General features: G+C 38.2%; 1 protein-coding gene across 2 annotated transcripts; it reads left to right on the top strand.

Annotated features, from left to right (window-relative positions):
- Window positions 1-2,853: 2,853 nt before the first annotated feature.
- On the top strand, window positions 2,854-13,344 carry LOC104212501 (protein ENHANCED DISEASE RESISTANCE 2-like). Of its 2 annotated transcripts, none has more exons than XM_070162463.1 (21): window positions 2,854-3,269; window positions 5,843-5,917; window positions 6,045-6,098; window positions 6,164-6,229; window positions 6,299-6,357; window positions 6,797-6,927; window positions 7,113-7,159; window positions 7,244-7,341; window positions 8,376-8,471; window positions 8,548-8,612; window positions 8,693-8,764; window positions 9,051-9,197; window positions 9,314-9,612; window positions 10,087-10,150; window positions 10,240-10,415; window positions 10,862-10,963; window positions 11,046-11,096; window positions 11,188-11,331; window positions 12,460-12,555; window positions 12,840-12,941; window positions 13,047-13,344. In XM_070162463.1, the coding sequence occupies exons 1-21, from the start codon at window positions 3,114-3,116 to the stop codon at window positions 13,137-13,139; spliced, it is 2,193 nt and encodes a 730-aa protein (XP_070018564.1). In that variant the 5' UTR covers window positions 2,854-3,113; the 3' UTR covers window positions 13,140-13,344. The 2 variants fall into 2 exon arrangements, with proteins under 2 accessions (XP_070018564.1, XP_070018565.1); XM_070162464.1 differs by having other exon boundaries at window positions 2,855-3,269; window positions 6,303-6,357.
- The last annotated feature ends 274 nt before the right edge of the window (window positions 13,345-13,618 follow it).

The raw sequence follows: 13,618 nt of genomic DNA, 5'->3' as shown, positions 1-13,618 counted from the left end.
AGCAATCCCCAGTCCGGTGGCCATTCGTCCCGGGATATTCGCACCACAAATTGGGGTCCCTCTGGATAGGATTGGACATCATCAGCTTCAGGAAACGTGCTTCTTTAATATTCCTCATAGCTGATACCAACTCTACTACACTGACGTTGAAGTTGTATCCTGATAGCCTGGGATAGGAGGGATCCTGAGAAGCTGACGTTTCTTTGTCCTACAATGATCTATTGTTCCGACTACGATAAGTTCTTTTGTTGGTAACGAACCTGTCTGACGATCGAAAACCTCTGCCACGTCCTTCAGCCCGTTTGTAGGGCAAAAACCGTCCCCTCGAAGACCGTCTATTTGTGTCGAAATTGTCTCTTAATTTTTCTTTATTGTTCTCCCGACCTTTTGCCGGTGCCGGAAAGCCAATTTGATCATCTTCAATCTTTATCTTGGACTCGTATCGGTTGTGAACATCCGCCCAAGTCGTCTCTTGGAACTCAAGCAAGCATTCCTTCAACTTCTAAGAAGCATCAAAACTTCTCGGATTCAGATCCTTGGTGAATGCTTCAGCCGCCTATTTATACGAAACAATCGGGAGCAACATTCTTTCCTTTGGAACTGGGTGACAAATTCCCGTAGCAACTCGGACTCTCCTTGCACAATTCTGAATATGTCGGTCTTTCGGGCCTGCATCTTTCTGGCTCCGGCATGGTCCTTAACAAAAGAATTCACGAGCATCTCAAAGAAATCTATGGAATGTTTGGGCAATAGCGAATACCACATCAAGGCTCCCGTCATGAGGGTCTCTCCGAATTTCTTCAGCAAAATAGGTTCAATCTCATGGGGAGCTAAATCATTCCCCTTCACCGTCGTTGTATAGGTGGTAATATGCTCCTAAGGGTCCAAAGTACCATCATATTTTCGCACGTAGGGCATTTTAAACCGCTTCGGGATTAATTCTCGTGCCACACTTGGTTTGTATGGCACCTGAGTGTACTTTTTTGAGTCCGGCCCCTTCAGAACCGATGGTGCACCTGGGATTTAGTCCACGCGGGTGTTCACTTCCCTTATAAAACGTAAGAGTTCACTTGTGAAGGGATCGCTCTCGTTGTTATGACTGGACCCATTCCCCTGGCCCCATCGAAGCCGACCTCGTCTTTCGGGGTGTTATTGTTGACTTTATGCGTTGTTTGATTTGTGGGGGCACCGGGAGTAACTAGACCTCGTCCATTCACATTATTGGAAGAACCTAACAATGCCTGTTTTAGTTATGTTATAACCTTAAACTGCCGTGTGAAGAGGCCTAAAATGACCTCTTGTTTCCCCTGTAGGACCCTTACTACTTTAACAACATGCTCCTCTTCAGCATCATCAAGAGTCTCCTCACGAACATGTCTCGGGTGCCGCCTGCGATAAACTCGCATGGCATCGTTTCCATCATTGCGGGTATTCCTGATTGAATCCTCGTGTTGATACTGGTCTCCTTGGGTCTCAAGATTGTGTGTGTTAATACCATTATCTACAATTTTTTGTGATTTTTGCTAAGAATAGATAATCAAAATACGTTAGTAAAAGAGACAAGGATCAACTTAATTACACGAATATCTAGTCCCAACAGTGGATGCCAAAGTGTTTACCCGTAAAACAGTACAATTGAATTTATACGTGATTTCTAGACAAGTGAATTAACTCAATCTTGAATAATAAAAGAGTTGAAGAAATACACAATATTTAGCCTTGAGATGAAGATGAAATAGCAAAAACAGTAATTTTGGGAGCAAGGCTTCCGGGCACAATAGTAACGAAATCACAAAGTAAGAAGGTAAATTTGTATAAACTTTGAATAAATTATATCATAAGTTTGTCAGAAAATTCATGTCCTTACAATGATAATAGGACTCACTATTTATAGTTGTACCTAAAGAACAAGGTCTTATGATCATGCCCTTCTTCAATGTCAGTTATGAGGACCATTGGAGAATGTGTAACGACGGGCATGAATGATAAATTCTTTGTAACGGGCAGTGTATTAAATGTTGTAGAATATACTCCATTAAACGCTACTGAGCGGCAGACATTAATTGCATCTTTATGAGCATCATTCTTTCCGGTAACAAAGAACATTTGTCTTTGGTTTCAGTTATCCTCTGCCTTCGGCTCCACGTATCACGTTATTATGCAATTACTTAGCATAACATATTTTATCCTATACACTTGGCGTAACTGATAAAGTTGATGTCATGTGACTAGGAGGTCACAGGTTCAAGCGAGAGCTTCGTGTAAGAGTAGGGCTGCGTACAATAGACCCTTGTGGTCCGGCCCTTCCGGGACTCCGCACATAGCGAGAACTTAGTGCACTGGACTGTCTTTTTTAATTATTATTTGTAAAGTCGGATCTAGGATTTTTATAACATAGGTACACTATTAAGTGGGAATTGATCCCTCCCGTAAATAACTTAGAATTCAATTAAGTGCACAATTTAGCCTCTTTATAGCATAAGTGCCGGCAAATATTCGATCAATTTAAAAAAAAATATATAATATAGTACCTAATTTGACCCAAAAAAAACTATGAATTCGCGGGGTCCAGGGCTAAAAGATCCGTCCTGATTATTTGGGATACCCGATTATACAATTAAAAAATGTGTAATAGGTGTCTTTTAAATTAAATACTAGTATTAAATATCATCCAACCAGAGTCAATCAAAAGGTGTGCTTACTTCAATATGTAACTTTCCAGATTGGTTTTTGCCGTAACTACCAATCAAGACTTTCCACAGCCAAAGGGGTAAAAGAGTCAAAACAATGCTTTTACATCATTTGCCAGCTAAACTTTTGTCTCTCACGTATGCACAATTTCAGTTGCTTTTATTTTTTCTTGGTCACAGACCATTTACACACACACACACAGAGAAAAGCAAAAACCAGAAAACAAAAAAAGTCTCTCTCTCTCTCTCTAAACCAGCAAAGACACAATCAGCAGAGTAACAGTCAATCTCTGATTCCCATTGGTACCTTTTCATTGGGGATCAGAGTTTAATTCTTCCATTTTTGGTCTTGTTTCTGTAAAGGTTGTGCATAATTTGGCAAAAACCGAATAATTTGGTTATTTGATAAATTTGATTTTTCCAATGGGTGTTTCGGAAAAGGATAGTAGTAGGATGGAAGGGTGGTTATATCTAGTTCGTTCAAATCGGTTTGGACTTCAGTACTCACGAAAACGATACTTCATTCTTCAAGACCATTTTCTTCAGAGCTACAAATCTACACCAGTTTCCAGTAACGAGGTATAATTGTACTTTCTGTGTTCATATTTTCAAATATTTTGTAATGACGGTGTTTTCTGATCAGTTTGCGTGTACCTCAAACTAATTCAACAAATGCTAAGTGTTTGTTGGTAGATGTATATATTGGTACTTTATTTCTTGTTTGGGAAGTGGTAATTTGTGATTTAGGAATTATTTTGCTTGTACTTATAACAGGAATGAGTTGATTTTGTTTGATTTGTTAATATTAGCAATTTTACAATTTCTCTATGTTGCTAGTTGTGTGACAAATGGGAGATTATATTTCAGTTTAATTGCTGGTTTAACCCAGAAGATATAGTTTATTCACTTCGATTGCGGAAGGACTTGCATGAAGCTGGAGTAGGCTTGTATAGTAAAGGATGTTATAAACTAACTATGAAAATCCTGATGCTAATTTCTCAGTTGCTCAGCATGAATTTGTGACTTGTGATTTTGAATACTATACCCCTCATTGTTGTTTGGAATTCCTTTTTTTTAATGATTGTGGTATCTAAGCCAGCTTGCGTGCACTTCAGCTATTCCACCGGTATCTGTAGATACCGGGTAACTCTGCTCACCAAGACTTGGGCAGATTGGAATATATCACCTAGTGTTTTTCTTACCTCTGCGATTTGAACTTGAGACGTCACGTTCCCCTCCCACTTCATTGACTGCTAGGTCACACCCTTGGATGCAATCGTTGTTTGAAATTCACACGATTTAGTTTCTTAGGAGTGATACATATTACAGTGCTAACATTTTACTTTGTGATCAAAGAAAGGATTTTAGAGAAACTTTTGCATTTTATGTTGATCCATACTGATATTCATCCTACTGGTTTCCTCAATCCTCTCTTTCAAATACTTCCTCTTGATTGCCAGCAAATCCTCTTGTTGGACATCATTTCCTAAGTGATCACTTTACTTGATTAGTGAGGGATAGCAAATTCCTGGAGCCTATGAGCTGAAAGTACTAATATTTTTGGAGCCCAAAAGTCTAGTTACTATGGTTGAATCTCTAGAGCCACAATCCAGGATTACCTGATGCATGTGCTGAACGGGCTCAACGGCACATAGATCTTGATCAGTAAATGTATCCATTCACTAGTCATTACTCGACCCCTAAGGAGTCGAGAGTGTTGGTCTGCACTTCACACCTTGATCAGCGTCTGACTTCTCATTGATTGGGAGATATTTGGTAGTTGGTGTGAATTGGTTGCGTAATTTGTTGCATTGTCTTATTTGAAGCGGTAGACTCTTATTCATGTGTGCTTTATTTGATATCTAACTGTTAGTAAGAGTGGTTGTTAGGCCAACTAGTGAAGTATTGGCCGGTTAAGAGCTCTCATGCCCAGAAGTTGAAAGTAGCAGAAATGAGAATGTTGAGATGGATATATGGGTATAATAGGAGGGATAATATTATAAATGAAGATATTCGGGACAAGGTGGGAGTGACTCCTCCTGTGGTGGACAAGATGCGTGAAGCGAGAATGAGATGGTTTGGGCATGTGAAGAGGAGATGCCCAGATGCCCAGTGAGAAGGTTTGAGATGTTGGTTATAGTGGGTCCGAGAAGAGGTAGAGGTAGGCCAAAGAAGTATTGAGAAAGGTGATAAGGCAGGGCATGGCACTCGCAGAGCTTACCGAGGACATGACCCTTGATAGGAGGGTATGGAGGTCAAGAATTAGGATATAGCAGGTAGCCGAACATATCTTTTCGCCAGTAGTTTTAGTATTATTCCCGTATTTTTCCCATCCTTAGACTTTTATCAGTACATGATATTTCTTTTGCTTCGGTTATTTTAATATCTTGCTGGTGATACTGATTCTTTTATTGCTTTTTCACTACTGCACTTCTTTTAAACACTGCTATGTCTGTGCCTTGCTTGAGCCGAGAGTCTGTCGGAAACATCCTCTCTACCTTCGCAAGGTAGGGGTAAGGTTGCGTACGCACTACCCTCCCCAAACCCCACTTGTGGGATTACTTTATGTTTGTTGTTGTTGTAACGGTTACAACTTGTTTGGATGGTTGTTACCTGTTGTATTGTATCGTATTGTTACTTTAAATACAATATTTGTTTTGATTGTTACTTAAATTTTATTGTATCGTATAGTTAAATTCATCGTCAAAAGTGCCACTTTATGAAACGACCAATTTAGTGTGATCGCGTCATTTCCTTATTTTTTTCCTCCCATCTTGTCCTTCCATATTATTAAATAATCCTATTTTATCATTTACCTACCTTTTTATATAATAATTCTACATTGTACCTTACTTTTTCTTTATAATATTGCAACTTTATTCTTTATATTGTTGGTGCATGACATCATGAACGATGGAAAACAATACAATCTATCCAAACATTGTATACATTAAAACGATATAGTACAATACAATATTATACGATACATAACAACCACCCAAACAAGCTGTTAGTGATAATTAAAGGGTTCTGAGGTCACAAGTGGGAGATACGTCTGTTTGTGAAGTTCTTCTGCCTTCATTTCTTGGAATTACACATTTTCCATATTACCAGGACTCATTGCAATACGTCATCTTGACTCTTTTTGTTAGGATCCTATTAGAAGTGCAGTTATTGATTCCTGCATTCGCGTTACAGACAATGGCAGAGAGAGCATTCAAAGAAAAGTATGTATCTTCACCCCAGTTTTACTTCATGGCAGAGACAATATTTTCTCTCGCTATATTATTCTGATTAAACTCATTTGTTTCTTTAATGAGACTTTCTGCTGAAAATTGCTTCTACATTTTCCAGGTCTTTTTCATTTTCACGCTTTATAACACCTCAAATCATAATGATCAGCTGAAGGTACGGAAATCATTTCAGTTTTTATTTTTATGGGCAACAGGTGAATAAATGAAATCTATGAACAGTTGGGTGCAAGTAGTCCTGAGGAAGCGGCAAGGTGGATCCAGGCATTTCAGGAAGCAGCTTTAAAGGTACAGAATGGTCAATTTGAGCTGTTATATTGTCGCTCGTTGGCAACTGACAATAATGAGTAAATCTAGGCAGATATGAACAGAGGAAATCAAGTGGATTTTCCAAGGAGTGATTCACACACTTTGAGGTATATTCAGTTGGTGCATTACCCTTTTTCTTTGCTCAGGATATAGCATTTAAGTTATTCACTCCGTTTCATTTTACTTGGCTGTATGATGGAGCACGGAGTTTAAGAAACCAAAAAAGAACTATGGCACATGCCAAAGGTACCACTATAAAAAGAAAGTACCCTTAATTTAAACATGCCATGGCATTTTTATGGCTATAAAACCATTGGGATATTTAAAATTAAAGAGGTTTTAAATATCGAAAGGTGTAAATCTTTTTGGAACAAATCAAAAAGGAAAGAGTGCCAAATAAAATGGAACAGAGGAATATAAGTTACTTATAGGGACAGTCGTTGGTTAATTTTCTCATTGCGTAAAATCGAGTTCCAATTAAGCCTCAATCATAGGACTGTAGTTATCATTATTACTATTTCCTTTACGGTTTTGTTTTGCACGCAGGTTAAATTGTTCCAACAAGTCTTATCGTCTGAATTCAATTGATTGGACTGTCTGTTCATCCTCAGTTACAGATGCTATGACGTCTGATGTTGTTGCACCCTCGCCTTGGACAATCTTTGGGTGTCAGAATGGTAGGTTTTGATTTTACATTTGTGTTTGAGGATTGTGGAAATAACATGTCTAATTCCTACTTCGTAGACCAATCCACATCTTAAAAAATTTTGGAACTATTTAATGTTTATGAAGTATGTGCAACTTAGTTGTCAAGTGGTCTATCTCCTCTCCTTTTGTTGACCTGAATCACTTGGGTATGCAGGTCTTAGGCTGTTTAAGGAAGCTAAAGATAGGGAATCTCTTGGAAAGGTAAGTTGATATTCTCCAGCTCCTGTGGGCTGTGGCAGTAAATATATGAAACAAATGCTGCTGAACTTGTTCTATGCTTTGCAGTGGGATGATCACCCCGCTATAATGGCTGTTGGTGTAGTTGATGGAACTTCAGAGGCCATTTTTCAGACACTCATGTCACTTGGTCCTTCAAGATCGGAGTAAGTTGCTGCGAAGTCCATGGCAAAAGTATTTATCCCCAAAAGAACAAAAAGGAGAAGTCCATAGCAAAAGCCACTGTACTTTTAAGCATTTTTATAGTGATGAACTCACTGCTAGTAAATTTTTTATCTGTATGCAGAAATTTGATTAAGATTTGACTAAAGTAATTTATAAAACAGGTGCTAGTAGGCAGATACATTTTAGTCGGTCACCCATGTCTTCTGCACTTTGAATGATTTTTCCCGGTGATTGTTAATCAGGATTCAACTTGAGCAGAAATGAAATTTTGCCGTAATTTTTAATTCAGGATGCAACTTGAGAACTGTAATATGAGTTTGCGATCATATGAATCAACAATTGAGCAATAATGTTTGGGTAAAGTTAAAAGCTGGTACAGCTAAATGTTTAAGAATGAATAAACAAATTTCGTCTGTATGATTCAAGTAATCTGAAAGCAATTTGTTTAAACTTAGGCGATCAAAACTATTGACAATCAGAATCTATTTATGTACTGATACTACTATACATTTAACACCAAGTATGCAAGTAAGTGAATCAAGAAATAGAAGTTTTTCACTTAACCTCAAATGTCCAAGAATAGAATTCATAAGCACAGTATATGTTATTCAACTTCCCATTGTCTGAGGAAACCATTATAGCCTCAACTCATGTTGAAGAAAGCAGTGCTCTTTGAATTGCGGATTGGAGATTGAAATAGATAGTTGTGAGGAGAGAAGAACCAAAGAAACTGATGCTTCTTCTTAGTTTTCAAGGGATAAAAGCCCTAGATAATATATTCAAGGTTAAACAACAAAAGAGGGTATTGAATGACTGTTTACAATTGTCACAAAGTACACTATTCCAAAAAGAATTTCTTAAAGTCAGCTTATATGGCCTCTATGTGTAGAGAAATGGACAAGAAATAGCCTTTTACAATTTGTCATCTGCAAGCTTATTAAACTGCAGTAGTATGCTTCTCATTTTGTTGATTCTCTTATGTTGTGACCTAAAGATATTGTGTTTTATGTTGCAGGTGGGATTTCTGTTTCTACAAAGGCAGTGTTATTGAACATCTTGATGGTCACACTGATATAGTTCATAAGCTTCTAAATCGGGATTGGCTACCTTGGTATGGTTCATGTTTCAGCTCTGGAAATAGTTTGCTGTTCCTCTGTTAGGGTTATAATTGACATAAGACATCGCAGGGGTATGGGAAGAAGAGATCTTCTTTTGCAGCGGTATTGGAGAAGGGAGGATGATGGAACCTACGGTACTGACTCTATTGAGGATTTCTCTATAGCTTCTTCTTAGAGAGCTAGATCCACCATAACCTATCGTTTCTTCTTGCAGTTATTCTGTACCATTCAGTGTTTCACCAGAAGTGTCCACCTCAAAAGGGCTACATTCGTGCCTGCCTTAAAAGTAATGTATGCCTGTAATGTAGAGCTGGTTCTTCATTATTGCTGTTATGAACCAGTTGTTTATTTGGATCATGGATGAACTACAAAATGACAAATTACTTATGTGCTGGAGACAGATTTTCTAGTACATTATGCATGTTGACATAGATTCGTCATTACATTGAATCAGCCATATGCTTTTACAACCATTTTATGCACAAAACTACTATAACAGATCTGCATGTTTTGGATGTACTTTGCCATTCAATTGGGACTCTTACAAATTGGCATCCCCTAAATCCATGCAGGTGGAGGTTATGTGATATCACCAGTTAATCAAGAGAAGAGGTCAGTAGTCAAGCATATGCTTGCTATTGATTGGAAATTCTGGAAGTCATACGTACGAACATCTGCAGCCAGATCTATAACAATATGCATGATAGGGAGACTTGCTGGTGCGTTTTCTATGTGATTTCTAGTTCTGTCAAATTCATTAGTTGATTAGTCCAAATTTGTATTCTATGACTGTTTACCAGACTCAACTAAACTATTTTCCACTGCATTTTTATAGCTCTGAGGGAGCTTTTCAGTGCAAAAATAGGAAATTACTTGCCCTCTGATGTGTCAGGGGAGCTGGTCAAAAGCAAAAGACTGCGTCGAGTTGAAGAAGAAATTAAGCTTGAAGTGCAAACCCGGTTCGAAAATGGAAAGAATTTGGCCGATCTGGAGGAAGAAGTAGTTAAAACACCTTCAAGCTTGATGGGTTTAAACGATGCGGCAGATGAGTTCTTTGATGTCTCTGAGCCACTGGATTATGACCAATCAGAAAATGGTTGGCCTTCAGATTTTGGCCCAGAGACATACTCTCAGGTATTTACCTGTTTAAAGTTTAAACCATAAGCTTAGGGAGTTATTCTGTAAACAGGTAGTATCCTAGAAAATCAGGAGTCTGCACGAGGCACGACATCCGCGATGAAATCATCTTTTGTCGGATTGCCTTCTAGTATTGAGTGAAAGTGACACTTAGGTTCAAATGAATCATTACTTGAGTAGAGCTTCATGCTTGTTTCTGTGGTGTTACAAGAAGAGTCTCTAACCTGGTCTAAGGTATATTGACTGAATTAAGGATCTATGAAATATCCTGGGAACCTCCAAATCTTAGTAGCCAACAATGTTAATAAATCAACCTCATTTTCTCAACGCCCACCCAAAAGAATCATTTTTCCTACAGTATTATTTTATTTACCTCATCAAAACCTAAATCCTTTGGTTCTTCTTCCCATTTCTTTTATGCATATCTTTATTCCTATTTCCTCATGTGTATGCTGGTTTTTGAGTTTACAGGATGCACGTCATCCCAAATTGTCAACTGCTGCAGTTTTTGTGAAAAAGCTGCATGATCTTGCAGGCAAGTTTGATGTTTGTTGATATGTTAGGAAACTCAACTAACTTTCTAGCTAAAGTTCTAAGGACTTATGATTTCTTTTAATGCTGCAGTTCAGAAAAGGGGCTATGTAGATCTGCATGAGATGGCAAAGGAAGATACGTCATCTTGTCACTATGGATCCACTCTTCCAAAAGATTCAACTTGTAGTTTGCCTTGCAGTTGGACTGAAACAGATCCTTCTACTTTTCTTATTCGTGGGTTGACGTACCTAGATGATCGTAAGAAGGTGAGGTTTCATTTGATTCAGCTTTCTCACTTCGCTTACCATAAGCATGTTCTGGTTCAATTGTTGTGGTCCCGTTCTCTTAATTGATTGATCTTGGACTTTCGGAATGGTTCCATTGTTTAGTGGACATGTACAGTTCGGTTTTTCTGCAGACTAAAGATTAAGGTCTGAGATTTTCCTTCTAATCATTACATTGAAGCAGCATGCAAAACATGCTAACCACAACTCACATCCAAATGTTAGTCAAGCTGCATTAAAGGAAACAGCATTACTTGTAAATCCTGCACGCTACTTGGCTAGGTGTCTGCTATGCTGGAGAGCATGTGGATTTCTGGTGTTCTTTTCTTTATTAATGTCAACAGATTCTTATGTTTGCTACTGTAATCAGAATCTAGATACTTCCTCGTGTTATTATTCCGTTTCATCATTATGCCTCTCTTATACAGATTAAGGCAAAAGGCTCGTTGATGCAAATGGTGGGTGCAGATTGGTTGAAGTCTGACAAACGAGAAGATGATCTAGGTGGTCGGCCTGGAGGCATTGTTCAGGTTTCTTCTGTTATGCAATAAAATACCGTGATCATATTGTTTAATTTCTATGGGCCTGCTCCTCACTATCTTTTCTCTGCAGAAATATGCAGCAAAGGGTGGTCCGGAATTCTTCTTCATTGTGCACATACAGGTATAATTTCTCTTGTTTCCTTCATATACTTTGATTTCCTAAAAATCTGCCACCCAAATGCTTCATTTTGCGGTTTATCACTTGTGTTCAGGTTCCAGGTACAACAACATACAGTCTTGCTCTCTACTATATGATGGATACCCCATTAGAAGATTCACCTTTGCTGGAGAGTTTTGTCAATGGAGATGATGCTTATAGAAACTCGAGGTTCAAGCTGATACCATACATATCCAAGGTTTGTTTTTTGCAGATTGAGAGTGAACAAATCACTTTTCATATAAGGCTAACATATTTTTCTCAAAGTTGCTTAGTCCATTTAGCAAAATGTTATGGCACATCAACATTCATGTGCCATGTGCGTCATTTTACACTTCTCTTCTGTTGCATCTCAGCTATTAAGCATATAGTAGCTAGCTAGTGTGCTCAGTTTTTAGCAAAACTGAATGTCTTCTTTTGGTGTTTCTACAGATAGGTTTTCATAGAGATTTTAAAATTGATTAATTTATTTGGTGCAAATGATTATACCTAGAAATAACAGTAATGAATATTAACAACGGCAAATCTTTCAATTTCAAGGGTCTATAGATATTACAAATTAGGATGGCCAAAGAAATTCTTTTTGGGCTATCGAGGGTCATGTCCATGGCACTGCTTCAGCTTGCCGAGGACTTGACCCTCGATAGGAAGGCGTTGAGGTCGGGTATTAGGGTTGTGAGTTGACAGGTAGTCGAGAGTTTTTCCTAGTCTCACCGGCAGTATTAGTACTAGTCTTAGTTTACTATTCCTGGTCCCTTGTTGGTACACGGTGTCATTCTTACTGGTAATATTTGCACTATTCTTGTGTTTTCCTATTGTAGATCTTTGTTATTACATGGCCATTTGCTTTCGTTGTCATATTACATTGTTGTTGCTATTGTTTGTTTATTAATCCTTTCTCTGTTCCTGAGCTGAGGGTCTACCGGAAAAAACCTCTCTACCCTCATAAGGTAGGGGTAAGGTCTGCGTACACACTGCACTTCCCGGACCCTATTTGTGGGATTTCACTAGGTGGTTGTTGTTGTTGTTGTATAAATGCAGAAATGTCGTCTATGAAGACACAGGGATGCTACATGTTTAAGTTGGATGCTGCATGCTTGGTTTATTATTCAGAAACCCATGTATCCTAGAGTCCTGTTTTCCATGTAGAAGATTGTAAAGTTTGCCTAGTAGTTGTTCACATTTTGGTTGCACTGTCTATTTTTATTAGCATTTCTGGTAGTACTTTGGACATATCTCATACTTTTTGTCTCAACTGCTGGATGCCTTGAAATATTCCATCAATCAATGAACAGTGGTTGTATTTACATGAGCTTTCACTTTCCAGGGACCATGGATAGTCAAGCAGAGTGTTGGGAAGAAAGCTTGTCTTATAGGTCAAGCATTGGAAATTAATTATTTTCGTGGAAAGAACTACATAGAGGTAAAGTAGAAGAGTATTTTGGCACTAAATGATGCAAAGTGTTGTTGCAATGGTAGGAACTAATGCTCAGTGCAGTTAAATATTCACGGTTAAGGATTTCTGAACTTTACCACTGTGGTAAAAGTTGAATAGTTTTTGTTCTCTTTTAAAAAAGCAGTATTATATATCTTGTTGACTATCTTCATAACTATAAGTGGAACTTGAAGCTAATACTGACCGACATCACCATGTTATTAAGTATTGTGCTTTACTCGTGAACCTGAAAAGTTATGTTGTAATTGCAGCTTGGTATAGATATTGGCTCATCTACTGTGGCAAGAGGTGTTGTCAGCCTTGTTGTTGGTTACCTGAGCAATCTAGTCATTGAGATGGCGTTTCTGGTGCAGGTAATCTTTCCATGTCCTCATTCTCCATCTAAACAGATGGTTTAACTCTCTGAGTATCTTCTAGGGACCATCTGTTTAAAGCACATTAACGATATTTCTCTACAGGCCAACACACCAGAAGAGCTCCCTGAGTATCTTCTAGGGACCTGCCGTCTTAACCATCTGGATGTTACAAAAGCTGTTCAAGTGAAACCATGATCTTATATAATCTCAGTTGATTTCTAATACATTCAGTTTCTAGGTAATTAGTCCAGAAGCTTACAGGAAGCTAGGGTTATTCATTTGCACAGGAAACATGAATGACACCTTATATAAAAATACAGAACTGGTGTAAAGTGACTAGTGAATGTCCAATTCTTTGATTCAATCAAAAGCCACACCAGCAGTGTGCTGCATTAATGTTTGTTGTATAGTCAACAAAATTGTGCTGTTTTCTAGTTTTTGGTAAACCCCATTGTGGGAACATGCTTTTCTTTCTTTTCCATTATTAAATTCAATGCTTTCTCTTAAGAAAAGAACCAAATGGTGGTGTTGGGGAAATGAGATTTATGATGTAATGCATGTGCCTCAAAGGGGAAAGCTTCTAGAGAAGTAACAATGAAAGAAGTAAAGGATGGTTTTGACCCTAGGGAACTCTACATGTGGGGATGTCTGCCCTTTAGTCTTGGTTTTTGAGT

This window comes from Nicotiana sylvestris, chromosome 11, assembly GCF_000393655.2.
Source record: "Nicotiana sylvestris chromosome 11, ASM39365v2, whole genome shotgun sequence".
Classification (NCBI taxonomy): domain Eukaryota; kingdom Viridiplantae; phylum Streptophyta; class Magnoliopsida; order Solanales; family Solanaceae; genus Nicotiana; species Nicotiana sylvestris.
Note: the sequence above shows the minus strand (reverse complement) of the source record. Positions and strands in the feature narration are given on the sequence as shown.